At 35.3% G+C, this 11,947-nt stretch overlaps 2 protein-coding genes across 2 annotated transcripts; one reads left to right on the top strand and one right to left on the bottom strand.

The window, feature by feature from the left end:
* Positions 1–410: 410 nt before the first annotated feature.
* Positions 411–3,607, top strand: LOC130734336 (V-type proton ATPase 16 kDa proteolipid subunit). The gene is made up of 3 exons (XM_057586702.1): positions 411–596; positions 716–1,001; positions 3,272–3,607. The coding sequence occupies exons 1-3, from the start codon at positions 521–523 to the stop codon at positions 3,402–3,404; spliced, it is 495 nt and encodes a 164-aa protein (XP_057442685.1). The 5' UTR covers positions 411–520; the 3' UTR covers positions 3,405–3,607.
* Positions 3,608–6,281: 2,674 nt separating this feature from the next.
* LOC130734335 (wall-associated receptor kinase 2-like) lies at positions 6,282–9,494 on the bottom strand. Its single transcript, XM_057586701.1, has 4 exons — positions 8,901–9,494; positions 8,340–8,725; positions 7,735–7,905; positions 6,282–7,581 (listed from the first exon to the last, which is right to left on the bottom strand). Exons 1-4 carry the CDS (start codon positions 9,359–9,361, stop codon positions 6,377–6,379), a joined length of 2,223 nt encoding a protein of 740 aa, XP_057442684.1. The 5' UTR covers positions 9,362–9,494; the 3' UTR covers positions 6,282–6,376.
* Positions 9,495–11,947: the final 2,453 nt, after the last annotated feature.

The following is an 11,947-nucleotide window of genomic DNA, read 5'->3' as shown; positions in this document are numbered from 1 at the left end:
ACCACTACCGCCATCGCCACTACTCCACTACTACCACCACTACCGCCGCCACCACCACTGCCACCATCATCACCTTTCAATACCACCACTACCACACCACCATTGTCGCCACCAAATTATACAGTGCATGATCAAACGCTGTATAGTATTAAAATTTTATCAGGTCTTATCCTATCAGGTCTTATCCTATCAGACCTGATACTATCAGACCTTATACTATATTTCAACCTATATGTAACTAGCTTTGCATAGGTTAACACGTGTAACATGCAGCATTTTAAATTGCATTATTTTATAATTAAAGTGAGCGTTCAAAAAAAAGCCCTTAGAAGAGGACAAAGAAGGGACATTTTGGTCAAATCACCTCTCACTCACATTAGCCACCTGTCTCACCCTGTCTCCGTCACTATTTTTCTGATCTGATCTCTGCAAAAACCAATCGATCAAATCTTCCTCAACACGCTCCTTCATTCACTTTCCTTCATCAAACACTCTCCGCTTAGCGACGGAAACAACAACCATGGCAGGCTTCAGCGGCGACGAAACTGCTCCCTTCTTCGGCTTCCTCGGCGCCGCCGCCGCACTCGTCTTCTCCTGTCAGTTCCCCTCTCCCTTCTCGTTTTCTAGATTCTATATCAATTTTCAATAAGATCCTGCAAATCGCTTGAATTTTTAGGGTTTCTGTTTGGTGATGATTATTGGTGATGATGAACAGGTATGGGAGCTGCATATGGAACTGCGAAGAGTGGAGTGGGAGTGGCATCGATGGGAGTGATGAGACCTGAGCTTGTCATGAAATCGATTGTGCCTGTGGTTATGGCTGGTGTGCTTGGAATTTATGGGTTGATTATTGCTGTGATTATCAGTACTGGAATTAACCCTAAGGCTAAGTCTTACTATCTCTTTGATGGATATGCTCACTTGTCTTCTGGTCTTGCTTGTGGCCTTGCTGGTCTCTCTGCTGGTATGGCCATTGGAATTGTTGGTGATGCTGGAGTCAGGTATTTTTTTCCTACTCTGTTTGTATCTTACTTTCATTTTACTTGCTTGTTGTGATTTACATGATTATTGAAGTAAGACTACTAAATGTGTGTTTGGATTAATTTAATATGACAAAATTGATTCTGACATAATTGAGTATTGTAAACGTGATTTATGTTTGGATACACTTATAAGAAAATTGATTTCCTTTAGAGAATTTTGTTTGGATGGCTTTTATTAGAATTGATGTTAGGTGTGAAATGACCAAAATGGTTGAGTATTATAATCAATATACACATGCTTACACCAATTGAAAAGCATTTAAGTAAAAACATATCAAAAACTGATTTCACTTTTTGAGAAATGATTTTACTCACTTAATAAGCTACCCCTAGGTGTGTTCTCTATAATTGATTTTGAGCTCATGATTGATTATGATAGAAAGTATCCAAACATGTGAAAAACAATTCTCCACCATATTTTTTGCTTCAAAATCAATATGTGGTTGCCCCCCCGCACTCCCAAAAGCAAGATTTTTAGTTCCTATGAAATTATTAATATTTGTCTTTAGTCATGATTTTAATAGCAGTTCATCGCTAAATTGCTCTATTTTTGGTTCATTAATGTTTTTGGAATACTCTTACCTTAGTTTTTGGCGTGTGCTTTTTTTCATTTTGAATTTTAGTGCAACCTGAATATGTTGTACAATTGTAATGGACATGAGTGGTACCAAAAATGTGCTGTTACCTCGTTTTTTTTGTGTAGGTTTCACTGTTTTATTAACAACAATTACCTAAGTGAAATTTAAAGAAAAACTATTTAGAGAAAAGACTAAAATGGGGTGTTTTCTGGTTTAGTATCAGATATTGACAATATTACTGGACTAAAAACATACTTTACATATTAAAGTATAAGTAATTACTCAATAAAAAGCAAGCATGTAGACAACATGGAGTGCAACATTAAGCCATATTGGTGTCTGAAACAATTTCAAGTAATAAACTATGTTTTAAAGTCAAAAGTTTCTAGTTATTTGCCATTATTATCTAAAGGGTAATCTAAATTATCATATTGGTCCTATTCGTATATGTTTGATTCATGTGATTATATTATTTGGTCCTCTTTTTATTCAAATTCAATTGTTAGCCCCAAAAAAATGCTAGCTGATGGACTCATGCAAAATGATGTGTATGACGTAATAATACACTTAGTTCAAATCAGAGACTACATTGTGAATGAGAAACATTTTCAAGAACCAATATGCCCATTTTACTTCTGTAAAACATAGTGTTCCCTTTTTCCCTACTAAGGTTAGATCAATGACACCTACTCTGTTATTGATTACGGACTGTGAACAATGATTTCTGTACATGCTTACTCTGGAGCAGTCTTTTGGCAATGTGGAACTGGAAATTAGTAATTGCTATTACGGCGAAAATTTAGCTTTTGAAAATATTTGCATGGGGGAATTGCTGTGTTCAATTCTTGACAGTGTATGATATGCTGTAAGCAAAGAATCACATATTTAAATAAGCTACTGTAAGTAGCATTGGGTCTCTTTACGCGATTATGGAGAAAAAATATACTAAACTAAACATGCATTAATCTATTGAAATTTATTCGCGAGATACTTTCAGCTTTGTTATGCTAGTATTTCATTCTGAGAAATCTTCTGTGTGATTGTATCTCTTTCTAGTCAACAATTTATTTTTTAAGTGGCAAGGATAAGATACTATGAATCCAGGAGATGGCTAGGTTGGCTTTTGTTACATCACTTATGTGAACGTGAACGGGGGGGACCTGGTTTCCCCTTTCTAACTATTGGCATTAGAAAAGAAAAAGCAGAACGTCATGTTACCTACAGATATACTTAACTATTCGAGAATTTCATGTTGAAACTTGAGCTTTATTTCATATTCTTTGTTTAAAAGAGATATTTAATTCTTAGATTTTTGGCTGCTTTCACTCTCTGTTCCTTCATACCAATGTTAACAGTCGAAGGTTGATGTAAATAATCTCTACAAACTTATTCAGATGCTTAGAGCCTAATTGAATCTTGAGGCTGGTCCATTTGTTGCTTCTTTTATTCCCTTCAGGCTGTTGATCTATGTTATTTTGTGTTTGTATACCTTGCCATCTTGCTTTTTAACTTTCATCTTGTGTGTAAGTGTGTGGGTGCACGCTTTCTCAAATAAAATTTTCATTTCATCCATGAACTGATGCAATTTATGTTATTGTTAATTAAGTGCTTGGAGAGTGGAGACTAAGTAAGGTGATTCCTTTGTTTCAGGGCCAATGCCCAGCAGCCGAAGCTGTTTGTTGGTATGATTCTTATCTTGATTTTTGCCGAAGCTCTTGCTCTGTATGGTCTCATTGTGGGTATCATCCTCTCATCCCGAGCTGGCCAATCTCGTGCTGAGTAAAATGAAGCCAAATCAGTGATAGCTGGGTAGTACGTTATAATTTTACTATCTGTCTTGCATTTGAAATCAGAATACTTGACTTTGGTATATTACTATTAATTCATTTATTTTCGCAGACAAGTCCTGTATCTCTAAACTCTGTTAGTTTCATGGATTATTCATTTTGGTTGGCTGATTAATGATATTATACTTGTTTGTTGAAACATGTTTGCACGATCATAGGATATTTCGTTAATCTCATCATTATTTAACATAAGGGAGATATTGGTGAGAAATAAGAGCTGGCCTGGCACTTCGAAAGAATGAGAATTAAAACTTAGTGAACTTGTAGGTTGGAAATTTTATGTAATATTTAACTTTTACTAGAAACCACCATTGCCTTTTTTAGGTTTTGTTGGGGACGAGTTGGATAATAACCATGAGAAACTAAGCTGGTTAAAATGAAAATATAATAAACTCCTAGGAAACAGCATTGCTAATAAGTCATTGAAGTTGCCTCAACAGCAGTTACTGATGTGCATCCAGGAGCTGCAGTGAGCGACACAACCAAGCGACCAGCCAAGAAAGTCTGATGCATAGATAGAGGAAAGCTAAAAAGGGAAAATATCCTTGGTTTGGCGCATGAGCCTGGTGATCTGGGGGCTGCACAGGTTAAGCCAGGGCCTTCGGTTAGCGCCTGGGCGACAGGGCCTGCTATTTGGCTGAGCAGGTGTTGCTTTTTGGAGCGCAAGTTTAATAGTTTTGTTATTTGGGTTTGTTTTGTTATTTGTGAGTCTGGCCTGTTTGGGCCAGTTTTAATTGGTTAGCAGGGTTGGAATAGTAAAAATAAGAGTATTCTCATTAGTTTAAGATTTATGTTTGAGTATTAGAGTTTGTAAAGGGATTCCCCCTTGTAAAGGGTTTCACCCTTGAAGAAGGTTTCCTTCTTGTTAATCCACAAGGATTGTTTTTCATATCTTCCCCTCTTCTCTTCTATTATTGTTGTTGGGTTATAGAACATAATGTACAGAAAGTAAGAGAAGCAAGATAAGTAATAAATGTGATATAAGATGTGATGGGGAAGAGAGAGATGGAGAGAACAATGGAGTGTATGTGGTATGGTGGTGTTACTGTTTGGATGTTAAAAATCATGAGTCCTGGAACAATTGGTGATTCTACTACGGACTTGCCATAACCAAGTTGAACAGCCTGTCCACACTACCAAGCACTCAGGAGGCTCTCCTTCAATCTAGACGGTTTCTCCGACTCTTAAGTCGCTGCTATTAACATGACCAATACCTAAGGAACTTAATCTTTTGAGGAGTCTCGAAACACCTCACATAGGGCCGCAACTCGACACATCCCCACATTGTAATCCCCAAGAGCAGCCTTAATATTATCATGTCCAGCTAATAAAACCTTGCAAATATGGTACATGACCTCAGAGCACTAGCACCAGTTTTAAGTTGAACAAACTAGGACGTAATGACCATTAGATTGTAGGAATTTTATTAGTTCCTCTTTAGTTGAAAAGGGCCTTCATGTTATCTTTGGAGTAGGGGCATAGAGAGGCATGATCCAGCTTGAACTTCTTTGGCAAGTGTGAGATATATTTGATCGGCACCAAGTATAGGCCACTAGTGTCCAAAGAAAATAGTAGAGAGGACCGAGATCCTTCAAGGAAAATATGACCTTAAGTTGTTTGATGAAGACTGGGAAAATCTAAATTGCTCCCGGTGACAATTATATCATCCATTCATATAGATTATCGGAAACTTATGTGATCCTTTTCCTTAAGAATGAAGATAGATGAATCACTCTTAGTCCTACCAAAGCCCCATTCATTTAGTGCATTTTGAGCCTGTCAAACCATGCCCTTAGGGTTAGGGCTTGTTTCAAGCTGTAAATTGCCTTGGTTAGCTTGCAAATATAATTGGGTCTGGCTGGATCAATAAATCCTTCAGGTTGATGCATGAAAACTGATTCCTTGAGTTTGCCATTTAGGAAAGCATTGTTAATTTCCATCTGCATTTTCTCCCAGTTGAAATGAACTGCTATGGTCAGTATAATTCTTCCTGTGCTTGCTTTATTCCCAAGGCTGAATGTCTCGTCATAATCTAGGCTTGTAGTTTGTTGAAGTCATTTAGTAACTAATCTGGCCTTCCTCCTTTCTATTGTACCGTCTGCCCCTAGTTTTGAAAACCATAGAGTCAATAACATGTTCTACACCTGAAATGGAACTAGAGTCCACATATCATTTGAAGTGAAGGCTTGGAATTCATTCTCCATTGCCTTATTCCATTCTTGTTCCTGGAGTGCTTCATCTACTGGATCAGGCTCCATCTCATCTGAGTGCCTCTATGCTGCTCCTACTGTCCTACATATGAAAGTTGTGAATTCCTGATTTTCTTCTCGTGCACGTTCCATGTGTGTTAATTTGCTGCATTGAAGAGCTGTTTGGTTCTGCCACACTGTATCTTCATTGAAGACTATGGCTAACCAGTTTTCTTCTGTTGCAAAGGCTGAAGATATGCATATAGATACTGCTACTATAACCTGGGAAAATTCTGTTGCAACTTGCAACCCATCCTCCCATAAGCTTTCAATTGTTGCAGTGGCACATAAAGATGCCGTTCATGTAACAAAAGAAGTTCTGGTTCTATTAAGTTCTGCCCCATGGCTAAAAAGTAAAATCCATGTGATAGACAGGGATAAAATTCCTGTAATCACAGATATATTTCCAACACTGACAATATCCGGATGGTTGATTTTCAAATACTGAAAATTCATAAAACATCAGTCTCTTCATATATGACCCTATTATATATGAAAATTATACATTTGTACATGTGTTTCTCTAGTTGCCAACAATAACTCAGCCTCGAAAATATTCAACCGACCTATTAGCAAAGAACATGCAAAGATAAAAATTATAAACCAAAACACTATATTGTGCATTATGTTTGTTAATTTTCTATCATGTGTTGCTATAATCAACGTGCAATATCAAGGGGTATCATAACATGGCCCCTCAAGCTGTCGTACTCAGTATTTCCATGGCTGCTGTTACTATTACTCTCCTTATAGATGTCAGATAGCTCATGAAGCAAGTATTGGGACTCGTCTAAATTCAGGTCTGTATTAGGCCAAGGGTGCTTCCCTGTTTTCCTTATCCCCTTCAGCTCCGTTTCAACTTCCTTCATGCAAGGCCTCTCCTCCCCTTTAAGTCTCAAACACTTGCTTGCAAGAATAGCAACTTCCATGATTTCCTCTCTATTTTCATCACTCAGCAGACCAAAATCGAGAATTTCAAACAAGCGATCATCTTCCAAGCAAGAGAGAAAGTACAAGGCAAGACTTCTTTCTTCTTCCAGCCCCTGAAACGAAAGCGCTTGCCGCCCTGTTAGCAGCTCTAAGAGTACTACCCCGAAGCTGTAGACATCACTCTTCTCAGTTAGCCTGCTTGTTTGCATGTACTCCGGGTCCAAGTAACCAAAAGTCCCTTGCACCATTGTAGCTAGTCCAGCTTGATCAACTGGAAAAACCAATCTTGAAGCTCCAAAATCAGACACCTTGGCCGTGAAAGTGTCATCCAAGAGAATGTTAGCACTCTTGACATCTCTATGGACAATGCTTATGGAGGCATCTGAGTGCAAGTATGATAGAGCTCCTGCAGCCTCTACCGCAATTCTAACACGATTCTCCCATGATAAATTACATGCCTTGCTCTCATTGTGTATATGATCGAAAAGTGTACCATTGTTAACAAACTCATACACCAATAACGGGACTTCAGTATCCAAACAACAACCCAAGAGCTTCACCACATTCCTGTGATTGATTTGGGACAGAATAATCACCTCGTTTATGAACTGCTCAGATTGGCTCTGACCCACCACTTTAGACTTCTTGATTGCCACAACCCTGTTATTTGGAAGGAATCCTTTGAAAACTGTACCATAGCCTCCCTTGCCAATGATTAAGCTCTCACTATAGCTGTTGGTGGCTTCCTTTAGCTCTTCTGCAGTGAAAATATGTGCAGTTTGAGGGGAGCCTTTTCTTGTTGAGAGTCTGTGTTGTAAAATAAAACCGCCATTCTGCCGGAAGAAGTTCTCTCTTTCTTTAACTAGTTTCCTTTTTTGATATATTAAGTATAACCAGGAAGCTCCCAGCAAAGTTAAAAACCCTGCACATCCACCTGCATATTTATATATGGATGTAGCATGTTAATGGACTGCAAAATCTTAAAATTGTTCTCTCACAAAGTAAATGGAAATGGATGCATGCTTTAGGAGAAAACATAGACTACTCTGGTGTAACAAATTAATGACAAAAACTCAGACTGACTTACTAATGGCAAACTTGGTTATAGTACTTTGATGCTGGATTGGTTGGCATCCTCCAATGTTAGTTCCATTTCCAAGCTGCCCACGAGGACAAAAGCATTCATAGGACCCATTATTGTTGCGACAATGAAGATCACTCAGGCATGTATGATTTTTTGTCTGACATTCGTCGATGTCTGCAAGTTGTCAAAATGAAGAAGTGTTATTTTGGCGTTGCTTACAACATTGCTCGAGTCAATAATATAAGTCATCAAATTGTACAATTCCAATTGTGTCGTGTCTCTTTTTAATACCATTACTAGGCTGTACTTAATTCCTTTTGTATTATTAAAATTTGAAACAAATTCCTTATTTCGCTATGCACTCTTATTTTTTCCTCTATAAACTTTTTGTTGAATGAAGAAAAGGAAGTCTTGGGTAAAATAGCAAGTAGTAGCAGACTCAGAAGAATGAAAAAATTTAGAGAGAAGAGAAAATGAAAAATTAGTTGGGACTGATTTCAAATAACCACATTTAACCAAAGCAACTCACAATCATTGGGTAAAAAACAAACATGGTCTGTGATCATTAGACAAATTAAAAAAAGGACATGGATTAATCATTAATATACCTTGGCAACCATTCGGAAGATACGGGTTTCCATCATAACCAGTTTCACACCTACACCTGTATCCATAACTAGTCTCACTATCATCACAGTAGCTATTCTTCATGCAGGCACTCTTGCCTCCTCTCTCGAAAACCCCACATGACTCATTTCCAACACTCCAATCAACAACCATAGGGAGCATGGTGAAAGGCAGGTTCTTCAAATGACTAACAGAAAACTTGTACGATCCTTTTTTGGAAACAAAGGAAAACCCACAATCACTAAACCTCGAACTAGATCCGAACCTGTACGCTTGTATAGTGATGTTCTTCATTTCGGAAGGAACATCCACTTGGCAACACCCGATCCCCGAACACTCTCCATCGGTTACCATGTCATCGGGTAACCTGCATAAAAAGACGAGTTGACACCCTAAGTCCCTAATTAAACCCGCATCTCGAGTGATATAAGAAGAGAAAAGAGAGATTAATGAAAAATATGATGTGTAATGTGATAGATAAAGAAGAAAGAGATCCGACGATTGATGAAAATGAGAATGGATAAAAAGAACCAAAATCCAACCTGCTACACCTGGTTAAGCACCCGGTTGAATACTCATCCCCGTTGTAATAACTGTTTAGGTAGCCGTAGGTGTTGCATCCAACGCTTACAAACTTGTTTTCTTTGCTTGAAATGGTGAAAGAAGGGGTGGTGAGAAAGGGCTGGTTAGCTACCCCGTCTACGGTGTCGTTGCATAGGCGCGAGACGAAGAACAACATGTCCAATTGGCCTTGGAGGGTTATGTTGAGGAGTTGGATGTTGCCATTGTATAAAGTGTTGTTTTCGCATGTGAGGCTCAGTCTTTCCTCCAAGAAACAGTTCTTGCCTGATAAAGTGGATTTGCCTATGCCAAATGGGTATGGAACTGAAACGTTTCCACATGTGTCTGTGCAACCGGGTAGGGATATATTAGCTGCAGCAGCAGCAACTTCTAGTAACCCTGTTAATGCAATGATTAACAGCAGGGGTAGTTGTATTTGCATGGCTTTTAATTTGTGAATCAAAGTTAGGAAGAGGAGATGGTTTTGGAAGGACTATACTAGTTGGATTAATATCAATGCTTCCTAAGATTCATAGGGAAGAAACAAAAAGGTTCAAAATGCATAAAATTTTAAGTTAGGTGGAAGAAAATGCCAGGTAGAGGAGTTCAATTTTAAGCTCGGCCGGCCGGCAATCAAAAACTTGTCATGACATCATCCACCCTGAAACTATACTTGAGGTTAAATTATTTTAATAAAATTTATAAAACTAGTTTTAAATAATCAATGGCCATTCTTTAAGGAAGGATCAATTCACACAAATGTTTTAAACCATTAATTGTTGCCAGCTGAGAAAAAAAAGTTATATATAAAAATATCCTCTCCACTTCCTCCATACCTCCTCCCCCTTCCTTCATTACCATTTTCACAGTTTCATCATTGTCCATAACTGTCTATGCCTAGGTCTTCGTCGTCCCCTCCGCCGCCGGAGACGAAGAACATCAAGCACAACAACACCTCCCTCGATGGATAATCAAATTAAATGCGTTTCTTTTATTTTCTCCAATGAGCCTGTAACAACGTCTTCAAGCCAACTAGGACACTTCCACCGATTGGAACTCGTACTATCATGTTCTTTATCTCCGGATGAAGATGACCGTCGATTGTTCTCAGCTCATCATTTAATTAAAAAAAATTATAAATAAAATAATTTTAAATATTTCATACAAACAACGAATTTACAAATGAAGAAATTTAATTACTTTACCCAAACAAGAAAATTTACAAATTCAAGGAGAAATGAATTACTTAGTATTTAAAATTCCTTTAAAACATTGAAATTTTCCGTCCAAACACACTATAAGTTTTTTTTTCCAGTTTCCAATAGTAATTAACTAATTATTACAATCAATGATGATGTAGCATGGTGGCATGTAGGTTTTTAACTATGCGGATTTTATTCAGGGCGTCATACCAATATCTAGATATTATACCCGTGCGTTGCACGGGTTTCTTTACAACATTTTTAACATTAAATAATAATGATTATAGTTTAAATTATTACATAAATATTAAATTATTTTTTATTTTAAAAGAAATAATAATAATTGTGTTCAAAATTTCAATCATTTCAAAAAAAAAAAGGAGTTTTTTATAAATATTATTAGAGTTCTCTTTGTAAATAAATTAATATTACTCAAATTCAATAATTAATATTTAATAATCAGCATTGGATCATTTTAAAAATTTAATTATTTATTTATTTAATAATGTGAAAAATATTATTAAAAAATAAATTAATAAGTTTTTAATAAATATTATGAAAAAAAATTAAGCAATAAGTTTTTAATGCCATCAAAAAAGTTGTTTTACCATTTTTTTGTACTTTTTACAGAGAAAGTCATTTTGGGGACACAATTTCCCAAACAGGTTTACACATGTTAAAATTGAGAAAAATAAAATAATATCATCTTTGTCAACTATTATAAGATATAAATTAAATAGATTAAGTTTATTCAACTTTGGTCATAACTTATCTATTAACCTTGCTCAAAATCGTTTTTACTAATATATAATAAGATCATAAAATTATATTGAGATTTTTTAGTCAAATAAAACACACATACATTATAGTTAATAGTAAATACCTTATAGTGTCATTTTTAGATTTAATTTTTTTTATCTAAATTATTTATTTCTAACATTATTTTGTCATTAATCAACTTTAATTTTAGTTATTTTTTTCTAATGCAAAATTCAAGTCAATTTTTATGTTTATGAATATTATTATTCAATTTAGGTAATTTAATTACTATTAAAAATACAATTTCTTTCAATTTTTTATCTTATTATTTAATATATTAATTACAAATAAATTTGTTAAAAAATAAATGATTATGACTAATATATATTTTTTAAATATTTTTGTATCTAATTAAATATTTTATTAAATCAGTATATTAACGCGTATTAACCTTCCTACCTCAAATAATAGTGTAGTTTTTGTTTATTAGAGTTTTTTCGCTCTTTTTTAGAGAACTAAAGTGTTATGTTTAAGGAGTCTTTTGTCATGTTCTATTCTACCTTATACAACAAACATGAAAATTAGTTGGTAGTTGAATAACTAATTGGTCTAAAAAAATTATTGATCAGTTTTTAGTTTAGTTTAATGTATATCATACAAATAATTTTTTTTGGCTTTTTTTGTCTATTTATAGCAAAATTTCAATTGAGTTATACATTTTAGTAGGTAGTTGAATAACTAATGACTTAGGCAAATTTATTAATTTTTAATATTTTAATTTAATTTTTGTAATACAAAGGAAAATGTTAATACAAAGGTTCAAAGTAACTTTTACATTTTAGTAGGTAGTGCAAAAAATAGTAATAAGTTTGCTCAATACATTAAATGCATTTAATACTTATAGCTCAAGTGAGCTTTACATATATATATATAGATAGATTCATATGTGTAGTGAAATCAAAATAATAAAAAAATTATTATTATTTTTAAATTCGGAATCTCCAACCTTCGTCCCCAACATCACCTTCACCTATCACTTAAAAAACCCATAAATAATTTTAAAAAAT

Source organism: Lotus japonicus, chromosome 1 (assembly GCF_012489685.1).
Source record: "Lotus japonicus ecotype B-129 chromosome 1, LjGifu_v1.2".
In the NCBI taxonomy this organism is placed as follows: Eukaryota; Viridiplantae; Streptophyta; class Magnoliopsida; order Fabales; family Fabaceae; genus Lotus; species Lotus japonicus.
This window is presented reverse-complemented; position numbering and strand designations above follow the sequence as displayed.

Excerpts from the sequence above, each read along its gene's own strand:
- LOC130734336 (XM_057586702.1), top strand. The coding sequence starts at position 521 with ATGGCAGGCTTCAGCGGCGACGAAACTGCTCCCTTCTTCGGCTTCCTC. Across the intron at positions 597-715 it reads CGCCGCACTCGTCTTCTCCT|GTATGGGAGCTGCATATGGA; the intron begins GTCAGTTCCCCT and ends GATGATGAACAG. Across the intron at positions 1,002-3,271 it reads GTTGGTGATGCTGGAGTCAG|GGCCAATGCCCAGCAGCCGA; the intron begins GTATTTTTTTCC and ends CCTTTGTTTCAG.
- LOC130734335 (XM_057586701.1), bottom strand. The coding sequence starts at position 9,361 with ATGCAAATACAACTACCCCTGCTGTTAATCATTGCATTAACAGGGTTA. Across the intron at positions 7,906-8,339 it reads TCTTCCGAATGGTTGCCAAG|ACATCGACGAATGTCAGACA; the intron begins GTATATTAATGA and ends GACAACTTGCAG. Across the intron at positions 7,582-7,734 it reads TATAACCAAGTTTGCCATTA|GTGGATGTGCAGGGTTTTTA; the intron begins GTAAGTCAGTCT and ends ATAAATATGCAG.